Source organism: Gambusia affinis, linkage group LG13 (assembly GCF_019740435.1).
Source record: "Gambusia affinis linkage group LG13, SWU_Gaff_1.0, whole genome shotgun sequence".
In the NCBI taxonomy this organism is placed as follows: domain Eukaryota; kingdom Metazoa; phylum Chordata; class Actinopteri; order Cyprinodontiformes; family Poeciliidae; genus Gambusia; species Gambusia affinis.
This window is the reverse complement of record NC_057880.1, coordinates 27,244,363-27,268,760: the sequence shown is the minus strand read 5'-3', so window position 1 is coordinate 27,268,760 and position 24,398 is coordinate 27,244,363. Positions and strand designations below refer to the sequence as shown.

General features: G+C 41.2%; 1 protein-coding gene and 1 long non-coding RNA gene across 2 annotated transcripts; one reads left to right on the top strand and one right to left on the bottom strand.

Moving 5' to 3' along the window:
- Positions 1-9,310: 9,310 nt before the first annotated feature.
- foxg1b (forkhead box G1b) lies at positions 9,311-11,355 on the bottom strand. Its single transcript, XM_044137006.1, has one exon. It carries the CDS (start codon positions 10,585-10,587, stop codon positions 9,352-9,354), a length of 1,236 nt encoding a protein of 411 aa, XP_043992941.1. The 5' UTR covers positions 10,588-11,355; the 3' UTR covers positions 9,311-9,351.
- Positions 11,356-16,841: 5,486 nt separating this feature from the next.
- Positions 16,842-18,183, top strand: LOC122842837. The gene is made up of 2 exons (XR_006372624.1): positions 16,842-16,922; positions 17,113-18,183. It is a non-coding gene; the product is annotated as an uncharacterized LOC122842837 (long non-coding RNA).
- The last annotated feature ends 6,215 nt before the right edge of the window (positions 18,184-24,398 follow it).

The following is a 24,398-nucleotide window of genomic DNA, read 5'->3' as shown; positions in this document are numbered from 1 at the left end:
TATTATTATCATTTTAAATGCTGAGTTTTCATAATAATTAACAGAATTTTTTTTCTCAGTAGTTTTAATGAGGTCAGTTTTAAAGTTGTTTTTGTAAATTTGTGACTTTCTTTCTGGTTGTAAACATTTTCTAAATATTTGTATTAAATGTGCAGGAATGTTTTTTAGATGATGTAATCCTTTAGTTCTGAAACCAGCCGGGTCCAAACTCCTGGTTCTGGACTGTTTTCAGACTTCCATCAAAACCTCCTGATTTAAAAACAGAAGAATTTAATTTAATAAAAACCTTTAAGAGTCGACAAGAGGTCAAAGGTCGGAAACGTCAAACTGTCAGTTTCTGCATCTTAAAGGTTTTTAATTTTCTTTTTTCTTGATTTTATTCTCCTGTAAATAAACTAAAAGGTAATAAAAGTAATTTATTTAAAATCTGTCACTTTTATTTGACAATATTAGTTTGTTTAGGATTATAAATAAAGTTAAAATCAGGAGCATCTTGTAAAAACATCCAGGATGTTAAAAGTTTTGAAACATCCTCTGGTTGATTTTAAATCTGTTTTATTTTGGTGAATAAATTTTGTTTTTCTTCAAAGACTGAAATATTTTCCTGAAGCAGCTTCACTTTAAACAAACAAACTTTTTGTTTAGGACAGAATTTCATTATTTATCTGCTTTTACTGAAGGAAAAGAGAAAAATGTATTGATCGTGTATTGATCATGTATTGATCATGTATCGATAATGTATTGATCATGTATTGATCATGTATTGATCATGTATTGATCATGTATTGATCATGTATTGATCATGTACTGATCATGTATTGATCATGTACTGATCATGTATTGATCATGTACTGATCATGTATTGATCATGTATTGATCATGTATTGATCAAGCTTCAGTTGAAGCTTTTATATGGTTTTTATATTTGTTCATTTATTTGTTTCCAAACTGGGAAAATCTGTCAAGTATTGTGAAACATGAATATGTTGATTTCTAATCTTCTTTCAAAGTGTTTTATTTTTATGTTCTGATGGATCTTAAGCTGAGATTCATTCCTCTGCTGCGTTCGACCAGATCGACCATCTGTTGATGGTTGCCATCAATTACCGACTAATTTCTCCTAATCAGATCAATGGGCTGCAGGCAGGTGGTGGAATAAAACCAGAGATCCAAACTGCTTTAACTGACAGCTGAACTTAAAACCGTTTAAACTCCCATCAGTCATGAACCGTCTGACAAACATCCAGGAAACCAGCAGAACGCAAAATGAAATATTATCATTCCAGCTGAACAGGATCCATTTTCTACACAGGTTCATGTTCCCAGGGAACATTTAAACAAAAACTGAAATTTCATCAAGTTCTTCAACAGTAACAGCAGAAATTTAACATTTCCTGTGAAGAGCAGGATAAAATAAAAACAAAATAAATCCTCAAACAGGTCAGGATTTTCATTTAATTAGTGAAATTATACCTGCAGAACGTCACTTCTAAAGTTTATTAAGTTGTTGGTGCAAAATGAACCTTTAATGAACTGATTGGTTCTGAATCCTGAACTGGAAACCAGTTCAATCAGGTTTTTATTCTCTGGTTTTAGGGCACAAACTTCTAATCAATAAATTCATCCTGACATGCAGGCGGTGAAACCAAGTTTTTAGATTCTTAGTTTGTTTTTCATTCCCAGGTTTTTTCCTCCAAAATGTTTCCTTTTGGTTCTGAAAGAGACGGTTAAAATCTGGTTCTGTTATAAAATCTGTTTTTCCACTTCCTGAGTCTCATAATTCAGCTTCTTAATGTCGGCGGATTTAAAATGAGACACTTTTCTAACAGTTTGTTATTGGACGTTTTTCTGGGGTTAAAGGTTAAAATAAGGACAGACGGACATCTGGACCAACAGAAAGGAAGAAACTAAATGCTTTTACTAGTTTTAACTAAACTAGTAAAGTGTAGAGATTGTTTTGTTGGACAGGATGTGTAAATTATTTCAGAACGTCAAATAAATCCCTCAGTGGCCTTTTAAAGGGACGGCGTCGTGTAAACTCACTGCTTATAATGTTACGCCGTAAAACAAACCTGGAGTGTCGCTTTGATTCTTTGGGAGTCGCCATGGCAACCATCCAGCTGCAAAACGCCTGGTTGGCTCTAGCCCCGCCTCCTCCCCGCTCTGCTCCTTCAGACTAGCCGGCAGCAATTAGCAAACAGCTGCTGATCTCAGGATAGATTTCAACGCTGGTGAAAATGTTAAAGGTTAAAGAGGAGCCATGTTGGGGCGACTTCCTGGAGGCGGAGCTTCAGAGAGATCAGGAGTTTCTTAAAGAGACAGAGGCCCAATTTCAAGGAGTTAAATTACAAAGTAAAATTTGTTTGAAGTCATATCTGATATTTATATTTCTAAAGCTACTGATGGTAACATGGTTACTTCATTATGCTATAAAATGTCACTATGCCCCTGGAAAACATGACGCCGCCCCTTTAAGATTTACTGATTTACCAGCTGCATTTAGGCGCCAAAATATTTTTGTACGTTTGGACGCACTAAAGAAACGGTTTCCAGATCTGTTTGTAAAGTTTTCTCGGACTGAAAGGAAGGATTTTCTACAACCAGCTTCTCCTGGGAATCCTCGGTTCCAATATGGCTTCCACAAACTGATTCAAACATTTCAATCTGAATGTGGTTCTGTACTGAACCAGAAAAAGCAGATTTTTTCCCCTGTGCCTGAACTCAACGCTGCTCTGCGACCCGTCTGATCAGAGCTCCCAGTCGGGACTCGGACGCGGCCGAGGCAGGAATCTGCGGCGGTTTGTGGATCAGAGGTTTGACAGCGGCGCAGTAAGCAGGTCACAGGCCAGGCTGCATGTTTTATTCATCACCTCAACCCAGTTCTGCCTCCTGACGGCTCAGAATCGTCACAGTTTACGAGTCATCAGCTGATACGAGTGCCTGGCCGAGTCGAACCTGACGACCGTTTCCACAAATATTCCCTGAAATATGGAAAATAGACATGAATTACCCATAATTAGATCTTAATGGTCAGTTTTCCAGGAGAGAATAACGACCCACTCGGCGTTTGGTTCTGGAATAAACACATTACTCTGGTTAAAGCTCAGAGGAATTGTTTTGGATTGGGATTTCTTGCTAAGCGTTGGATCAGAGCTGGATTAACACTCCCTCATGTCTGTGCAGTAAATATGAGGCTGCCACTGGCGCCCAGTTGGCTGAGCATGAAGACTGGGAACCGGGGCGGCGGCCATGACGCCTGCTGGAGAAACTATACGGCTTTTTAATCAGTGATCTTCGGCCCAGCAGCGTATTCATGCTTCTGTCACAAACGGCTCTTTATTCGCTCGTTTGTTCATGATTTTGTGGAATAATTATAATATTTACATGTTTTGGTATCAAAATGAGGGTCAGATGGTGCAACATTAAACATTTCCTGTGTAACTTTAGACAGAAAGGATCATGGAGCAGCAGCGTTTGGAGCGGATCCAGAACCGTCTCCAGAACCTTCAGGAGGAAGGTTGTTGTTCAAACCCAGTTTGATTCACATGAATCTGCAGTTTTCACTTGATCTGGATGATTCACTTTGTTTTCTGCAGAAATCTGAACCACGAAACATCAGAATCAGGTGAACAAGTTTTCTCATTTCTGTGATCAACACAAGATCATAATTATACATACAGGCTCACATCGCAGCTCTAACCGCCGCTGATGTTTAGTCTGCGTTCACACCAACCCGGTCCGGTCCGGTCCGCTTTAGTCCAGCTCCAGTCCGTTTACGTAGAAATCCGGTTTGGGATTATTGCTAACCAAACTCTGGTGCGTGGGTCTCAGTTGGGTTGAAGTGAACTCTGTCGGGTGTGAAGACGCTGCTAGTCGACCGTTCAGCTCAGAACCCGACCCAAACCGTCTTCATGTTGACGAGTTTGTTGATTTGATCAAATCGTCGACTTTGGTTGAATTTGTGTGACATGATTTCCTCCATCATGGACGGTGTAAAACTGGAGCAGACTGAAAAACAGACAGATGTCCAGATGCTACATGCTAGGCTACATGATGGTGGCACATTGTCTCCATGGTAACCGATCAGACACCAAACTTCTCCGTAATATCTGATCGGATCTTGCTTATGAAGTATATGAACATTATTCTTTTAAAATCTATTTGCTGCTGAGTTCTGCCGGTCCGTTGGGTCGATGCTGCTTCCATCCCGTCTTCTTTCCTCAACAGGTTTTACGATAAAATAAATTTTTCTCCTCCACATAAACTTAATTCTGGTTGTTTCAGACTCTGAAAGTGAAAGCCGATGAAACTCATAAAACATGGAGACATTTTGGAGCAGCCTCCATGTTTCTCCATCTTGACTTTAGTCAGTCCTGATTCATCATCTCTGTCTGCTGCTCTTCATCAGGCTGTCGCTCTGAATCTCATCATCGTCAGATGGACCGTTTCCTGTCAGAACCAGGAAGTGTTTCTCTTTCTCTAATTGGTCCCTTAAAATTCTGCGTTTGCGTCTTTAAGAGTTTCTGAATTCATAATTTGATGCTAGCAGCTTCAGCACAACAGAAATCACTTTGTGCTGCTCAACTTTGAGAAGCTGTGATGTGAAACAACAAGAGTGGATGCAGAGGTGGCACTGGGGGGGCCGCTGCTCCCTGCTGACTTCACCATGCTATCTATAAAACCAATGCTAATACTGAAAGCTAACCTCACCTTCACATGCAGTACCGCTTATGGCCACATCATCAGCTGGGCTGACTTCAACCCGTCGTCTGATTGGTCCGTTAACAAAACACCTCAAAATGTTTAGAAAAATAAACGGGGGAAAAGCTAACCATCGGTTCTTTTATTAATTATTGTAACATTTTATTTTGATGAGCTACAACTGATTTTAGCACATTTAGATTTATTTTTACAAATAAAATTCAGAACTGAAATGTTTGTTTTCTTGTTTTTCTGGTATGCTTTAGATCTGACGCACAAGCTAACATCCGCTAACAGCAACAGAGAGCTAAACTGCTTCTCGGCCCACTGAAGGTTCATTTCTGCTTCATAAACGGATCTGATGGGATGCTGGAAAAGACAGTTATTGTGTTCAAGTTGTGCTAAAACAAGTTAGCCTGTAAGTGAAGCTAATCAAGGCTAAAGTAGTATCTAATGTAGCTAATGCTAAACATGTAGCAGCTACCGCTAATGTCAGCGTCCTCTGTTTACATTTCTAAAGACGTTCCATGTTTAGAATAACACTTTGCTGACAAGAACAGATTCAAAACTTCAACCTTGCATTAAAATCATTTAGTTTAAAATATTTTGTTTAATTTTTTGTTAAATTGTGGCTGAATTAATGACAGGATGATGATTTGATGCTCCTCAAACCAAAACTGTTTAAACTGAGTCGTGAGTTTTCAGAACCTCCTGCTGGCAGATGTTTAATCATTTCTGTGTTTTTATCATTTCAGCTTAAAGGTCACATTTATAAGATCGCAGCTTGTTAGCAGCACATAAACTAGCAAACATGTTTAATAAAAACATGGTAAAGATGACGGCAGGGGGAGGAGCTTAAATAGAAACGGCCCCCAAATTAAACGTTGGAGCGGCCCTGTCAGAAACCTGACGATGCGTTTGAGGTTATGGCTCCCATCACCTCAGAGGTCAGAGGTCATCAGATGACCTCTGACTTGTGAAATAATAACTTTATCAAACACTAAATGGATCCTGATGAATGTTTGTTTTATTTCTATTTTTTGAAATCAGGAGTTTCTTTTTCTAAAGAACTAAAAATGTTTTAAATCAGTATTATTACTGATTATTATTACTATTGATGGTCTTTAGTAACTTCATATTTTCATGTGCTGAGCTGTTTTATTATTCAAATCTTTTACTTTGTTTATTTCTTTGATTGCTAATCTATATTCTACCATCTATTTTCTCTCTGGGATTAATGTTATTTTTTTTGTAAATTTGAATTAAGTTGCAATTATATTCATGTGTTGTAATAAAATGTAAATGATTTGCCTGAATGATGCTTGCTGTGTGTTTGCAGTGTGGAGGTAATGGTGGCCTGAAGCCGCTGAACTCAACAATCAGAGGAACGTTGTTGTTTCTATCAGAGCAAAAATTATTACAATTTCTGTCAGAAAGAGATGAAAAACTGTCACTTTCCTTTAACAAAATTCAGTGTTTTATTTCTAATCCTGCCGTAGTGCTGGCCTGTTTCTAGGTCAGTCCAGCTGAACGCTGGGGAGCAAACACACACACACACACACACACACACACACACACAGATGGATCATGTGACTCTGCACGCTTCACTGAGTCCAAGAAGCTCAAACAGTTTGGAAACTGACTGAATGCTCGATTGTAGCTCTGTGCTGCTGAAACGGGACAAAAAATCAGTTTTAAGTTTTAAACGTCTGAAAACGAAGCGAGGAGTCGAAGAGAGTTTCCTCTGGAATAAAAACCAAACTGATGACAGGAAGGACGACACAAAATTCAACTGACTGAATAAAAAATCAACTTTAGCTTAACAAACTGAGTTCATGCTGGGAATTATCCAACAAACATTAAATATTCAGGGTTTCCAGATTTCCTAAAGGTCAAACATTCTTTTTAAAAAACCTTTTTGCCTGAAACAGAAAAAGAATCTAAACGTGTTACATTAAAATAACACTGCAGTTCTTGAAAAAATCCTTAAACACAAAGAAAAGTTTCTAAAAGACAAAATAAAATCAAGTCCAATGTTGGAAAAACAGAAAAAATAACTTTCAGGATTTTATTTTGATTTATTTTTTAGTGATTCTTTTTTATCTCCTCAAATATATAGATAAAAATATTTATTTTAAAATATAAATTCAAATAACTGTTATCAATATATAACATATTTATTAATAAAGTTATCCAGTTTGAGGGAGAAAGATGAAAACATTTACGTTAAAAAATAAAATCCCTGATTTTCTTCTGCTTTATTTTTAATTATAAATATGATTGTTTTTTTTCCTGGCAGTTAAACTAAATAAGATTAAAGTTTTGTGGAAGGAAAACGTCTCGTTATAAACTGCATGAATTTAAAAGGTAAAATAAAACAAAGGAGCATCTTCACACGCAAACAGTTAAAAATCCAAATCCAGCAGAACCGTTTTTGTTGGAAGTAACGACAGTCTGATCAGGTTATTTTATTCTTTTTAATCAGTTTTTAGTTTCTCTGGAAAAAAACAGACAGACAAACAGCAACGAAACAGACGGTACAGACTTCATACAGGTGAACGCTAACTACAAAAGTGCAAAAAAGAAAGAAAGTAAAATAAAAACGAATAAATCTGCAAAACATTTTTCTTTTACAAACCCAAAATATGAGAAAACAAAATGACACGAAGAGAAAATGTGTCCAGGATGCAGTCAGAGCTGCTGGACGGTTTGTGCTTTTAGGCTTCGGTCTGAGGCAGGAATCTGACCGGCAACTCTCCAGAACAGACAGAAACCCAAACCGCTTCAGGAACAGGCCCGCAAATTCAACATGGCGGCTGAAACTCCTGCTTTTATTAAACTTCCTTAAAACAAACAGAAACATTTTTATCTCAGTAAAATTAAAATAATCTGAAACTTTTAACAAACATTTTAGTGAAATTTCTACATTTTTCCAGCCGGAAGCTTCAGTTTGCTTTTAGAGATCAGGGATCAATAAACAAACTGATCGGTGCTGATTATTGGGACGTTTGCATAGAAAATTATACACAAAACCAATGAGAATATTAATATTCTTTTAAAAAAAGTTCCTGTATTTTTAAACAAATGTTTCGTTTCTTCTTAAGTGGACATAAAAAAATAATCTCAAAATAAAACCTGATTTTATCATTTTGCTAGAGAATTTCTAGCTTTATAAAAAAACAAAAAACAAAACAAAAACAAAAAACAAGCAAAAACAAAACATAAATTATTTGTTATTTTTGAATAATTTAAAATCAGCTTAAAAAAATAAATAAAATAATTTCCAATTTTTTGAGAGAAAACATCTCAAAATCTTTTTTAATTTTGTAAAAATATTGAGGGCCTGAAATGAGCTACATAATTAATTTATAATAAACATTTAAAATAATTTAGAAAATCTGGGATTTTTTTTTATGTATTAATTGAAAATGAAACCCGTCGAGCAAAGTTTTCTTTTCAGAAAAGTTCGCGTTTATAAATAAAGTTTTGCTTCTGAGAGTCAGAAAAATATAAAACCAGCAGAAAAAGTTGCATATTTTGTGTTTGAACCCAAAACGGTTCGGCTGATTGTCGGGATTTATTCTGATTGTTCTTCACGCAAAAAGCTTTAAGAAATGAACAGAAACGAGTTTGAAGGGAACCTGTTTGTGTGAGAGGTTTGAATTCCTGGTGATTTTCTAATAACTGGTTAACTGGAGCCGCCGAGGCCTCCGCGGATCAGCGGGAAGCTGCTGCAGCTCAGCGGGTTGGAGGAGCGCCATCAGGGGGGAGCCGCTCCGCTCCAAATACTACGAGCTCCGGGCCTTTTTACGCACATGCGCAGAGAGGGGGTTGGGCTGCTACAGGCCTTCACACACACACTTACACACACACACCAAACTCTATAAGTCTCTAAAACACGTGGATTTACTTTGCATACTTTAAAATGAAGAGTTCGGTTCCAAAAACTTTAATATCCGGGTCAAATATTCGGATTTTAAGCAGCAGCAGAAATTATTTATTATTATAATTATTATTGTTGTTTTTGTTGTTCTGTTTCACAGAAATAAAAACTTCAGTTTGGATATTTTCATTCTGGAAGGAAACTCTCCTGTCTGGGGTCAAACCTGAGTGCAGATATGATTTCTAGGCTTATTTTTCCTCTAAACCCCTGATTGTTTTCACAACTTTAAGGCTTATTATTAATTATTAACTTATTCAAACGCCTTTTCCACCCAAATAAACAGAAAAAGTTCTGATTGTCTCCAAAATTCATAAATAATAATGATCCCACCCGTGTTCATTAATACTGATGAGTAAATACACTGAGAATAAAATTTAAATACATTGTACAATAAATACAAAACATAAATAATAAACGACTCAAAGAAAAGTACTGAAAATCTTTGTACAAGATATAAATAGTTTGAAATATTCTTCTAGTGTTTGTTACCTTTGGCAAGTCTAGTTTACAGTTTTACACCCGCGGGTAACAAAAGTTTGTCCCTTTTTTTCCTCTTGAAAATAATCGAAATAAACCAGAATATGGCCAAAAGGTTTCATTAATATACTTCTATAAATCTGCTCATTGTCTGATATTTACCGCGTATTTTCTGCCTTTTACAGACGTCTTTTGTTCCGCTGAGAGTCCGGAGGGGTGAGGACGGGAGGTCAGTTCAGGAAGGCGTTGGGAGTCACCCTCTTCTGGTGGGACAGAACCCCGGGGAACCCCGCCGACACGCCGGGGGAGAAGGCCGGTAAGGAGCTGTTTCTGAGGGAGTCCGACAGCAGCGACTGCGGGGAGCCGCTGGAGCCCAGGCCGCCGAAGCCTGCGGCGCCCTGCGGGAGATGCTGCTGCGGCGGCGGGTGTGGCGGTTGCGGCGGGGGCCCTCCTCCCGGCGGCCCCGGCGCCGCCGCGGCGTGTTGGCTCCCTGAGACAAAGTACCCGGCGGTCTGTCCGGACAGCAGCCCCACCGGCGACGTGCTCATCCCGTAAGTGTTCGTCAAGCCCAGCGCCATGGAGCGCCCCAGGTCCCCGTTACTCAGCTGCTCCACGGCGGGCAGCAGCGACCCGTAACCCGCCGCCTGGTTCAGAAAGCCGGGCGAGGATCCGTTGTAGTGCGGGTGGTGGTGGTGGTGGTGGTGCAGGGAGAGGAACGGGGAGATCTGCCAGTACAGCGGGTTGTTCGGCCGCTCCAGGCCTAGCGGAGCGAAGCGCAGCCCGCGCTTCATAGCCAGCTTCCCGCGAGAGGTGGCGGAGCGCCGGCGGAGCTTCCCTGTCGTCCCGCCGATGAAGACGTCGTCGCTGCTTGGGTCCAGCATCCAGTAGTTGCCCTTGCCCGGGTCGTCGTAGTGCCGGGGCACCTTGACGAAGCACTTATTGAGGCTGAGGTTGTGCCGGATGGAGTTCTGCCAGCCCTGCTTGTGCTCCCGGTAGTAGGGGAAGTTCTTCATGATGAACTCGTAGATGCCGTTGAGCGTCAGCCGCTTCTCGGGGCTCTGCCGGATGGCCATCATGATCAGCGCGTTGTAGCTGAACGGAGGCTTGTCGTACTTCCCGTTTTTCGCGCTGTTGTTGCTCCCGGTGGAGTTCTGCTCTGCTGTCGGCGTCGGCTTGGAGTCCTCCCCTCCTCCGCCTCCTCCTCCTCCGTCCTCCTCCTCCTCATGCTCCCCCTGCTCCTCCCTGCCCGGCTTCCCCTGCTCCAGTCCCGCGGCGGCGGAGTCCAGCTCCGGGGGGCCCAGCGACTTGTCTGAGTCGGAGCCCGGTGATGGAGACAGAGTTCCGGGGATGCAGACCATCGCGGCGGCCACCGGGTCCGGGCGCTCGCACTTGGAGGGCAGCAGGAGGCTCTTGATGCTGAAGGAGGAGGACCGGTGGACGGTCGGCGGGGTTTTTACGTCCTCCATGCCCGGAAGCAGGAAAGAAAACAAACAAACAAAAACAAGTCCAAACAAAAAGAGGGAATAAATAATAATTATAATAAAAAAGCGGCTCCTCCAGTGCTGGTCCACCTCCGTTATCCTGGAAACCAGAGAGAGACAGAGAGGAGAGAGAAAGGAGGGTCAGGATGAGAGATGCATGGATGGAGGATTGGAGAGAGAGAAAAGAGAAAGAGGGGGAGGGAAAGAGCGTGGCTTCGATGTGGAGAAATTAGTAATTAAGGAGGTTCCGACATCACGGAGAGGAGGAGCTTCTCCAAAAATCCTCTTTCTGCTCCTTCCTGCCCCGCGCTCACACCGCAGACCTCCACCGGGCTCTGACCATCACCCTAAGGCCTCTGATCTGCCCCCCCACCCCGCGGCGCTGTTTACGCACAGGTGTAGCCGCTCCGCGCTCCGCGTGCGTAAAATCCAGATCTGAGGCTGTGCGTAAAAGAGCCTCGGTGCGCGTTGGAGCTGCGCGCAGGCTGGCGGCGCGATCAGACTTTGTTTTCTCAGCAACAAAAACAGTTTGGGCTCTTGTGGGCAAACACGGAGTGCGCGCTCACTGTGCGCACGCGTGCGCGTTTTAGGGACAGGGGGGGGAGGGGCGAACAGCTGAGCGCGCGTCGCGCTGCCCAATCACCGAGCCGGCGGCGAGCGCGCGCTCACGCACTGAGGGGTGCGCGCGCGGACTGGAGGCGGCGGGTTTGATGCTGTAACCAGAGCGCCTCCTGTCGAGCAGAGCGAGGAACTGACAGGTAAACAGACCTTTTGTTTTAATTCTTATTAATAATCAGGGATTATTTTTGTTATAATGTTATTATTCTTGTTGTTTCTTGATCTTTGTATTCTCTTTTCTATTTCTTTAGTTTTTATTTCTGTTTTTAATTTTTGATTCTAAAAATGTTTCGTCTTTTTTCAAAATCTTTCATTTAAATTTAGGATTTTGAATTACTGGAATTGTATGTATTTAAATTTGTTATTTTCTTGATTTATTTTATTTAACTATTATGTAATTTGTACATTGAAGTAATTACTTTTCATTTATTTGTTTTTTATTCTATTTTTTCTGATTTTGTTTTTCATTTTATTGTTTATTTATTGTTAATTTTATTGTATTATTAATATTAAATAGACTGTATATAGTTTTAAACTTGAATCTTTTTACTGTTTTAGGTTTTTATCATTTTGTGTTTTTGTCCAATCAGGTTTCTGGAGTTCATTTATATTTCCACCAGTTTAGTAACTAATAGTGATTAATAATAGTTATTATTATGAAATAAATTTATGAATTTAAGTTTCTTATTTGTCTCGTTTGTTGGATAATTTTGTTTTCTGCCTTGTTTGTTTGCAGGGGGACGATAATCTGAGACGCACTCGGCTGAAAGTGATTCCATTCAAATCCTTTTTAATTTACAGTCAATATGTGAAAAATGTTCAACTTCTGGATTTTTGTTTTATATTAAATAAAAGGAAAAACAAATGCAAATATTGTTCAAAGTATTTTCTCCTTTCATAAAGATTAATTTTCAGCTAAATAACAGTTTTTATAAACATTTTAAATTTGAAATAAACTGTTTTGTTTAATGTGTTTCTGGTTCTGATGTATTTTATAAATAAATTGTTTTATTTCTTGTGTCTTTATTTGATATTTGTACCAATAAACTAAAATCTTCTATAAAAACAGAGAAATTAATTTATTTATTACATATTTAATATAGAAATTAAACTTTTTCTAAAATAAAGTGAAATAAAATGAGGATTAATTAATAATCCATAATAACAAAATAAAATGATTCCAATGAAAATATTATTTTATTGGATGTAAAATTCGTCGCCTCTCCGGATCGTCAGGATGTGAAAACATTCAGTTTTAAAATCCAAACAGAAACGAATCTCCTCTGGTTCTGGTCCAACCGGTGCTGCATCATGTTCTGATTGGGTCAGAACGCTGGGGAACCCGGACCGGGTCAGGGGTCAGGGGTCAGGGGTCGTCCTCTCTTCATCAGAATGAACCTGGTTTTAATCATTTAACGTCGTTTAAAGCTGAGCTGCTTCTGGTCCGGTTTTAGGTTTGGGTCCGTTTCTTCTCCACCAGAACCTTTGACCCTGTAGGAAACTTCCAGGTGAATAAAACAGATTTTCAGAGAATTTCTGGATTTTTCTGGGTTAGAAATGATCCAAGCTGGCTCAAATGTATTCATACACTTCCTGTAATATTTGTCTCAGAAACAATTCGGTACTAATTTAGATTTATCAGATCGTTTATCATTTATCGTGATTAATTACGATAAAAAGTTTTTATGATAACAATCATTATCATCACATTAAATTCCAGTTAATAACATTTAACCTTCAAAACCAAAAGCGTTTTAGTTTTACTGTTTTCTTTGATCAATAAAAGCATCAATAAGTATTAATTTATTTATCTGGAGTCCTGATGAAGCACATTAACAACAAATATGTTTTTTTTATGCTCGTCAGGCTACGATTGGCTAAATGAGATGAAATAAATAGTTTTTATTGTTTTCTACTAAATCTGCTGATAAAACTTTCCTCTGGTTCTGAACTTCCTCCAGTGGGGGTCGGGTCTGAAAGCGTCCAGACCAGTAAAATCTGGTGCTGTTCAGTGTGGGCTCTGTGTTTGACCTTTGACCCCTGAATGTCAGCGCTGTGTTAACAGTAAACATTGTGAGCTGCGTTCGATGCGGTTCTCTGTCGGCGCTCGCTGCAACAGACCGACCTGCAGCCAGATGGAGATTCCTCCCAGTTCGGTCCCAGTTTGGGACTGGGAACCAGTCTGTAGGCGGGTCGGGCCGGGCCGGGACGTTTTCATGGTGCCGCCTGAACGTCGCCCACCTTGTTTGTGAGCCCAACAAAGCTCACTTTGGATAAGCGAATAATCCTGGATCAGCTGCAGAAAACAGAAACAGAGCAGCTGTTGGTGCAACACGGAGCTGCAGCTCCAAACCAGTAACACCAGTTCAGCCAACCAGAGGCTGCATCAGCAGGTTCCTGTCTGCTCTGGTCAGTGGATCAGACGTCCAAAGATCTGCAGACCAGAACCTGGCAGAAGCATCAGGACCAGAGACGGGGGTCCAAGCCGTGGTCCGGGGGCCATTTGGCCCCTGACTTCAAATCAAGAATGAGATAAACTTACAGGATTTAGACTTTCAAAATAAAATTATTACAAAGTCAAATCTTCTTTCAATTTGTAATTTTTCTCGTTCTTTTTCCAGGATTTCAGAAACTTTTACTGCAAAGTTTAATTTATTAAACCCAAATCTGAATTCATTTATTCATCTAAACACAGAAAATGTTTTCCAAGAAATTCTGACCTGAATCCTGATTTTATTCTTTATTCCAACTAAAACATTTCTTTGAACAATAATTCATAGATCCCAACAATCAACCCGACATCATTTTTGTTTTACATGTTTAGTTTATTATTTAGCAGGTAAAATAATTTGCTCCTCATGTTCTTTTGATTTGATCCATTTTTCCCTTTTAGTAAAAAGTTTGGATGAAACTGTGTGAACATTTAGTTCAAACTCTGGATTCATTATTGTTGTGAAGAAAAACTTGATGGGAGTTTAGAAAAGAAACTTCTGATCCTGAAAATATTCAGGTTTTTCCCTCTGGTGTCTTTTAACTGCTGAGCCCAATAAAAACTCTTACTATATTTTATACTTGTGTTTAAACACTTGGACCCTCGATTAATGAACCAAAACCTCCGTCAGGAAATAATAAATAAAAATGAACTAAAAATGAACTGGTGAAAATCTTATGAATCATTTTAAAAGACAAACAAACGAATCAGAATAAAAGACGTCTCCGATCCAGAATGGTAAATATTAGCTACTATATTAGTTATTAGTTATTATGACTAATAACATAACTAATATATTAATCATTAGTTATTAATCAGCTGTAACCTGATATTCTGTGATTTTCTGTAACTCAGTGAGAATATTTAAAATGTTTTTATTACTTTTTATTTTGCCTCTGTAATTAAATGTTTCTTGTGTTTTCATTGTGTTGTTAAAACACAACGTGAAAAAATTCAATAATCTTCGCTGGTTTTTTGCGTTGGACGGTTTATTTGTGTTCCTGCTCATCGGACCTCACTGGGATTAAAACTGTGTTGCCAAAACAGGAGCAGCTTTCAGGAATTAGATCATCACGAGTCCGATCCCACAGAACCGGGTCCTCAGCTGACTCCTGACTCACCCGAGACCCGGCCTGAGCCATCAGAACCGCTCTGGCAGAATCGGTCCAGTTGAATCGGTCCAGTAGAACCGGTCCAGTAGAACCGGTCCAGTCACCAAACGTCTGCAGAAACTTTTGTTTCCCTCCAGGAGTCTGAATCCCATTAAGGCTCTCTGTTGATTCTGACCGGGTTCTGTTGGAGCGGGAACCCAGCAGGTGACGGTTCAAAGCCCAGTAAACAGAAGCGAGGCTTCGTGCCAGGAACCAGATTTTCACTCAGGGCAACGTCACGAGGCAACGGGAACCAATTAAGTTGCTTTACTTTGACTCACCCTGACTGCCTTTGTGCTTTGACCCGGTTCTGAGCGGTCTCCTGCTGGAACAGAACCAGGGCTAATTGTCCCCTCCATGTTTCTATAACCTGAAATGAACCGAATGAGAACTGGAGCTTCAGCTTTCTCAGTCCAGGATGGGAAATATTAGCAAACATTTTCCTTAACCTGTTTCCCTCCTGATGGTCCAGTGGACCCGGTTCTACTGGAACCAGAACATCTGCTCCACCTGCAGCTGCTGTGGTTCTGAGTCAAACCAACCTGTTCCCCTCCTGGCCTGTGGGGGCGCTGCACCAACAACCACTGAAGGAAACCACACAAAAACCTCTGAAGACACTGAGAGCAACTTCCTTCTTCACCAGATGGAAACAAGATGGAGGCGTCAGATTTTAGTGTTGGAGGATTTCTCTTTAGTCTTTGGCTGAAGACCAGGAGACATTTCTGCTGCTAGCGCTAGGCTAGCACGTTAGCTTTGGTTGGATTTACCCAGAATGCCCTGCACTGTAGTCCACTTCCTGCTTTTGGAGCTGTTTCTGGTCCGCTTGGTGTTCACATGAATTTGAACCACACCACAATTCACTTCAACCGAACTGGGACCGGATTGGAGAACCAGAGTCCGATTAGCATTCACACCTCACCAGCCAAACCGGACTTTGACTAGGCAGACTGAACAGGGGTGGTGGGAATGCACTTTTAAACAATCAACTTATCCAACATATCCAGTCTGACTGAGTTCATCTGTGGACGCTCAGGTGGACCGATGTGGCGGTTCTACTCAGAACTGGATCAGATGGGCTGAATATAAAGACATGCCACACTTTTCAGATTTTATTTGTTGAAAACTTGAACATCATGGATCATTCTCCTCCCAAGAAATCTCAATGAAATAAAGTGAAGTTTTTACTTTGTTGTGGAAAATGGGAATGTTTAGCAGGATAGTTAAAGTTTTCAGGGTTTGAAGGTCAAAGGTCAGGAGAGTCACTTTATTTCAACGTGACTCTGAATCAGCAGCGTTCAGCTTAATTCAGCCTCCAATCGGTCCAGTCAAAGTCCAGCGGTGAGCAGAGCTGCAGTGGTTAACATCAGAGTCTGACTTCAGATAATCCAGAACTCCACTCATGATGATGCTGCCACCGCCGAACCACCAGAGTCGATTCTGGAACCGATAAACAAGAAATGATTATTTTATGAAACGTCTGCAGATCCAACAGTTCTTCTCTTCCGGTTCCACTGTGGATCCAAAACAGAAGGTTATTATTATTAATATTATTATTATTACTATTAATATTATTAATATTATTACTATTATTATTATTATTATTAATATTATTATTATTACTATTAATATTATTAATATTATTATTATTATTAATATTATTATTATTATTACTATTATTGTAATTATTATTATTATTGTTATTATTATTATTATTATTATTATTATTATTATTATTATTATTATTATTATTATTACTATTATTATTATTATTATTATTATTATTATTTTTATTATTATTGTTGTTGTTGTTGTTGTTGTTGTTGTTGTTATTATTAAATGATGGTGCTACAATTGATTTCTGGTTTCGTGGACATGATCCAGTAATGACCCGGTTCTGGTCTCGTCATCATATCAGTGGAATATTGATTTTTCACTCGGTAACAAACTGGTTGATGTTTTCTAACAGTTGGTGACTTTATGTGACTTTATGTGACGGTTCAGTGCAGCAGACAGAGGAAGAGAGGAAACAGCATCTATTATCTCCATCTCTACGTTTTCTGGTAATGTTCAGTTTGCGTTGCATTAAAACTTTATTGATAAAATATTCAGCGGAAGATAAATGGTTCTTGAATTTGATGGAATCGGTTGCAGAAAGTTGTTGAGTTTTGGAAACCAGTAAATGTTTGAAACGATGGATCACATGATCAAAGATCAATGACTGATTATTCCTGTTCATTCTGATGTTTACAGATCAATAAAGCCTCCAGACTCCAATCAGCAGATTTAGCAGGAATAAAGCCTGGTGTTCTGATCGGGTTCTGGAGGTTGGAGTCGCTCTGGGCTCACCTGAGCGTTTGACGGATCGAGAGTTTTATTACGTTCTGAACCAGGAAATGTGTGTCAGGAACCTGGAGACGTCTGAACGGCGGTGATGTGATCTGACAGCCAGTCTTCTGCATGAGGGACGACTCCCAGGCCGCAGCCGCGTCTCCGCCGTCCCGCTCTTCGGGATGCCCCATTTGACCTTTGAACCCGGCTTCTGGTACCTGCAGCCGTCCGTCAAACAGAACCTGACAGGGCCGTTCTGAAGTTCTGCTTCTGGACTTCCCTCCTGTCCTGTTTGGACCGGGTCGGACCGAACGGCGCGTCCTCGTCCTCCGTGTTGGTGATACGATTGCAGGCAGAGCCGCCGCATGGAGGGACGGCAGACTGCATCAGCGGGAGTCGCCGGCGGCGGCTGGGGTCAGCTGGAGTTTACGGCTATTAATACTCCGCTGTCGCACTGGAAACCCCCTGAACACACGCTGGATGCTCAGCGCCACAAACACACCGCCAGTCCCTGATGGAGGCGAGGCGGCGGCACAAACACACCGCCATGTTTCCAAACATGTCTGTCACAGATCCAAACATTTACTGGATCCAACCCGAGTTCCCCCCAGCCAGAACCCCCTGCTGGGTCGAGGATTCTCACACAGTGACCCACATCAGCACCGCTGCTCACTTCACAGCTGCTGCCTGTTCAGACTTACAGGTTGAATAATTGAAGGTGTTTTCAAACATCAGGAATGTGTTAAGGAAAAATGTGGGAGGGAATAAAGGGAAGTGGAATAAAGTTTCATTCTGGTGTGAGATTTCCAGTCTGGACGTTTGGATGGTCATCAGACACGCAGCGTCGTTTAGCCTCTCAGATAATCAGACCTTCTGCCGCTCAGCATCAACACAACGCAGCAGCAAACACAAACACACCTTTGGAAGTGTCAGATTTTCATCCAGAGATGGATTCCTTAAAGTCTCATATGAAATGAACTTTTTTTAGCTTTTTATCGTGTTATAAAGTTTTTCCTTCATCAAAAACAAACCTGGACTGTTGCTTTGATTCTTTTATGCACATTTGAGAAATCATTTCCTTTCCACTCAGCCGTTCAAAGCGCCTGGATGGACGTAGCTCCGCCTTCAATGAGCAGCTCCTCCCCCTCTCAGCTCCTTCAGACTAGCCAGCAGCAATTAGCAACAGCTGCTGAGTTGCTGCTCAGAGCAACTGGTGAAAACGTTAAAGGGTTAATAGAGGAGTCATGTTGGGATGACTTCCTGGGGGCGGAGCTTCAGAGGGAGCTTCTTAAAGAGACAGAGACCCAATTTCAAAGCATAAAATTTCCTTTGATGTAACATTTTTATAACAACTGAATGTGATTGTTATAAAATGTCACTCTGTGCCTGAAGAACATTTATAAAAACTGCACCATTCCTTTACTGACGGCCGTATCTTCATATCTGAACTGCCCACCTGATGCTCGTTTCATTTTGTTGTAAATGAAACATGTTTGGTACGTTTCATCAGAAAGCTCTAGTATTTTCACCATTCACCTGAAAGCACCATACAACATGCACAGACTGCTGGTCTGAACCAACGGGCGTCCAGCGTTACTCCAAGATCCACGTCTTCAGTCCTTAAACGGGTCGTTGGATTGAAATGAAAACATTTCATCCAGTGATGCAGACGATTCGTTGGCAGGTATCAGAAAGGTTTGATGTCAGATCTCACTGCCAGTTATTAGAATCAGGAGTTTCTTCTCTTTTCAGATCAGTTTGGTTTGGTTGTTTTTGTCTTTTACTAAAATTAGTTTGATGATCTGAAACATCTAAATGTGACAACAACATAATAAATCTTTGCACATTACACACGTTAAAGTTATAAGAACCAAAACGGTCATCAGAGTTTTTAGAGAACTTTGGAAGTAAGAAAAGGAAAAATAAAACCTGGATTATTTGTTTCCATCTGGTTTTTCATCAGATGCTGAAGCTGCAGTGAAAACAACAAACCAGCATGGAGCACAAATTTACTGAAACTCCTCCGTCCAGGCTGGACCCGTCTGGATCCGTCTGGACCCGTCTGGACCCGTCTGGATCCGTCTGGACCCGTCTGGATCCGTCTGGATCCGTCTGGACCTCAGGAACAGGTTTGCCGGTGGCTGGACCCGTTTGCAGCACCAGAACTTATCCTCCATCTCCACTTTAGAGAAACTCTTTTAGTTGAATCTAAAAATCTCCTCAAGCTGCAATAAAAGCTTTTGTGCAAATTGAAAGTTTCTTTATAATGTTGGTCTCAGTTCCTCTCAGTGAGCCTCACTGTGATGTGGAGCAGAGAGGAGAGAAACCTCCAGACCTCCATCCCTCCCCGTGGAGCCGGACCCTGACCACCAAGGCGTTAACTGGTACCACTGGTTCCCAGGTGAGCTGACCAGTTCTGACCACTTCAAGGTCTTTAAATCTCCAACTTTTCATTCAGACTCTTATTGTCTCATTTGGAGGCTGAGAATCCCTGGATGTCAGAACCATTCCAGCATCATGATGTGAATTTGGTCGGAACCGTTTGGACTTTTCTCCGTCCATCCAGACGGGTTGATTGGACCCGACAGGAACACCTGGAGCGAAACGTCCCTGATCTCACCGACGGTCCTGTAAGTCAATTATCAGCTTGTTCCCCAGAGGAGCCAATCTGGTTATGGGAACAGGTTCCCACAGATTATGAACAGATTCTATTTTTCTCTGAATTCAGAACTTCTTAGGACCAAACAGCCAAAGTGTGCAAACTCTGAATAAATCTACTTAGCTGAGATGAACTGGACCCGCGTCTGGACCCGCGTCTGGACCAGCGTCCGGACCCGCTGCTGTCCAAACAAGCCGGCCGTCCTGAAGCACCAAGATGTGATTCTCCAGTTTGTCCTGCAGAATCAGAGCTGGGTTTAAACTACCAACTTCTGGTCGAGTTTCTGCTGCAGAACTAAGAAAATTTACACAAAATGACTAAAATCTGCACAGAAACATAAAGATAGGATCCTGAATAATTTATTCAGTTTATCAACTATTAGTTCTTTATGAATATTAAGAAATTAATAACTTACAAAAACTCCTTTATGTACTGAAAAGTTCCTTGTGAGTTGTTTTTGTCTGACTAATAGAAACAAACATCAGGTTGTGTTTTTACAGTTTGCTGGAGTTTATCGGTTCAAACTGGGATGTTTGGTTGGAGCTCCTGAACTTTCAGATGTTTTTTTCTCAGATCTTTTCTGACTGAGAGGAAGAGCAGACGTTTCCTCACTTGTTGAAATTAAAACTTTGTGTTGGGTGGGTTCCTGCTCCCTCCCGGCTTCCCGCCCTTCCTTCTCCAGCTCTTATGTAAGCTGCTTTTGCTCGGCGGCCGTCACTCACGTGTTTGGTGATTAGCAGGTGTTTCTGCGACGCTGACTCTGATCATGCAGAGGATTTGTGGACCGCCGTTTCTCCCGTTTCTTTTCCTCTCTGCGCAGTTCGCTTTACGCTGAGCGTAGATTAAATGGGTCAGTTAAGAAAAGTTCACGCAGGGTTCAGGCGAAGGTTCAGGCAGAGTTCAGCCGAGCGCCGCAGAGGGAGGAGGAGGAGGAGGAGGAGGAAGAATCAGAGCAGCTCTGCTGGAAAACACCACAGACAGTTGGAAACGTAGTGAAAACACAGCAGATGGAAACAAAGCAATGTTTAGCTTGCAGCATGTTTTGTGTGATTGTAGTTTTAGCATCACTGATGTAACAGGAAGCAGTGGAGAGGAACGAATCTGGTGATTAAAGCCCAGATGAAAATCTTTTCTGCTGCCATGCAGACATTTTTTATCTGGTTTCATTCAAAACAAAACAGTCAAAGTTTGCAAACTGATTAATTTTCAGGGTTTGTTTTAGGCAACAAAGTATTTCTGAGGATAACTGCAGAGTTTCAGTTAATAGATGAGGTCATTGCTCAGGACTGAGTTTGAGCCACTTTTATTTCAGATCATTTTAGATGAATTATGGGTAATAATTCTGTGTCCTGGAAGGACTTCTGGCCCAGTTTCCTGTTGGTACTAACTTCAATTAAACATTAAATTAACCTTTTGACAACCTAATGGATGGTTCTTTAAAAAACCTGAACTGGCCCTTTAAGGAGGAGAAAAATGTAAGAAATGGATAAAACTGAGGTTGAGAACCAGAGAAATTAATAGACGACTAATAATTAATATTTCTGTGACTCTGATATTAAAAGACCTTTTTGTGGATTTAATATAAAACCTGAGATGAAAAGTTATTTCAAACCATTCAGTTTATTCAGAGTGAAGATCAACTCTGGGAAGAAACAGAACGGGACAAAAACCTGCAGTAATTCTCTACTGCAGGTTAAGTTTCTGTTTTTGGTGTCTAGAAAACGAGCCATTTCAAAAACCTCATGATAAAATTGGCAGCACTTCCCCGGCAACTTCCAGGTTCATTATTCAGTCACATTTAGAAGTGGCACAGTTTTATACAAAGTATTTGATTAGCGATTGATTGCTAACAAAACATTTAGCTTGTAAAGTGAATATTTAGCTCAAAAAACGTTAATTGCTAACAGCAACATAATAGAAATATGACTGAAAAATTAACTTTACCATTTATTCTGTTATGATTGTACCTACATACCTTAGGACCACATGTGGATCATTCCTGAATCATGAGCTCCAAAAACCCACAGGACCAGAGTTTGGACTTTTCAGGACCTTTCAGGACTTTTCAGGACCTTTCAGGACTTTTCAGGACCTTTCAGGACCTTTTTTCAGGACTTTTCAGGACCTTTCAGGACCTTTCAGGAAACTCCTTTTACTTGAGTTTTATCTGATGAGAATCTGTCAGGATGCTGCTGAGACGTTAGAGCTTCATTTCCGGTTCCTCTTCGGGGCCAGATGGCAGGTGTGTTTGTTAGTTTGCTTTTATGCAGCCAGTATGGATTATTTCTTTAATTAATTAGTTTTGTCCTTATTAAATCTGATCCTTCACTCATTTATTTAAATCCCAATCATTCATTCTAATGCTGAATTCTGAAACTTGATGAAAATTTAACGTAATTGCAGCTCAGACACAGAACCGCTGATCCAAACTGACACTGAGTCGTGTGTCGGTGGGATTCTGTTCTCGGGAGTCCAAACATGGCGCTGTGTTTGTTTTCCCGACGGCAGATTAAAAACCAACCGTGACCTTAAACTCCAGCTAAACGTTTGTGTGAAACCCTGCAGCTCCTAATAAAATATAGATTGTGGAGCCGGTAAATTATGCATGACCATGAGAACGTTAGCGGCGCCGCTGCCGGGTGGGATGGAGGACGGTCCGGGTCTGACTAATTCATGACGGTACCGCTGCAGGACGGGCGGCCGCAGCCCGGCTCGGCGCCGCTGCTTAGTGCAGGATTTAGCTGCCGGGTTCAGCTGCAGTTCAGAGGTCCGGGTCACCGGCGGGTCGCAGAGATCGTGACATGTTGCACCTCCATAAGAAGATTTGAAGTGACGCCACCACACCGAGCCGAGGAGGGAAACGTTTACCTCCTCCTGTCCAATCCGGGTCAGCATCAGATGCTGCAGCAAGAACTGAGGAGATGAGCAGCAACCACCAGCAGAGGCTGGGAGTTTGTTGCTGGGCTTGTTCTCCACTGGTCTGCAACTTGAAGCTGCTCTGCAGCAACAGTCAAGATGAGTCATTTATATTAAAACTACCAATTCAGCCCAGAGGATCAGGAACTAGTGGCCAAAGTTCAGTCTCATGATTTCCAGCTCAATGTTTCGGTTACAGGAATGGAAAAAATACATAAAATGTATCAAATAAATCACAACAGCTATGAAATGTATGGAAGCAGACGGATGTCATTAATCTTGACTTTCAGCTGAAAAACTTCACTCTGAATCTACATCTTGATCCACTTTGTTTAACAATCTTTGTTCAAGTTTCAGGATTTTCTCCAACTCGGATGTGAATGATGTCACAGACTGATGTCACAGACTGATGTCACAGACTGATGTCACAATCTGATGTCACAATCTGATGTCACAATCTGATGTCACAGACTGATGTCACAATCTGATGTCACAGACTGAAACCTTCAGGAACCTTTTCATCCAGTCGACCTCGTGGCCACAGTTTGGTTTCACTCATGGAGGCGTTTCAGATGATCTCTCTTGGTTTTAACAGTTTCCTGTACTTCTGTCACCGTTTCTTAGAGGCTTGAACTCTGACTTTTGTCTGCTGGTGAAGCTGGCTGGGCTTCCCCTGCCGTCACCATAGCAACCAGTGACTGAGGATCTGCTTCTTGTTGTAAAGTCAATCCATCATGGCTCCCAACAGAACCAACCAGAGGATGGATCATCTGTAGTTTGTTTTGTGTTAAATGTTCTGGATTAGACCAGATTAAGATGTTTTACTCCTGGTCATGCTGTGGCCGCCATCTTTCCTGACTCTGATCCCGTCACAGAAACTCTGTATTCAGTTTTCATCTGTCAGCGATCATTGCGTTTTATAAAATATAGTTGAAAACGCTCAGAGGTAAGAGGACTGACCTAAATGAGCTGGAAGTCCTTAATGTGGATTTGTTTTGTGATGTGATTTGATTACTTGGATTATTGGGATTATTCTGTTACTTCCAGATCAGGTTGATGTGTTGAACTGTTCTGGTTGGAAGCTGGCGGCTCTTTCTGAACGGAGGACGGATTCAGGTGGATGCTGCTCCAGTTACGCAGCTTCACACGGTTCTCAGGATGGAGTTCTGGAGCGAAGCCTCGTTGGACCGACCCGGACCCGGATTGAGCCACTAGTTTGTTCTACGTGGTTCCAGCTTAGCGTTTGTTTGGAAGCGGGCCTCAAGCTGCTGGTACATCAGGTTGTGCTGATGGAATAACTGGGGTCATGGTCTGGGAACACCCTGAGCGGGTCGGGTCAGCGGGGGAAATCGGTGCGTTCACAAAGTGGGAGTGGAGCCCTGAAGATGTCAGAGCAGGTTTTGATTAACAGATGAGGGTTTTAATCCAGCTAAAGGCTGCAGAGGTACAAGGTGGAGCACGAAGCATCATCTGATGGATTAAAGCAGAGATTTTATCCACAGATGGTCCACAGCCAGCTGGCCTGCTGCAACATCAACACATCAGATTTTAATAATTATAGAAACCAATAATAGATTATAGAAGTATACAATATGTGTACAAGTTATTTTTCTGGATATTTAACAAAACTAAA

What these genes read in the sequence shown, in the direction of transcription:
- foxg1b (XM_044137006.1), bottom strand. Translation starts at nt 10,587, where the DNA reads ATGGAGGACGTAAAAACCCCGCCGACCGTCCACCGGTCCTCCTCCTTC.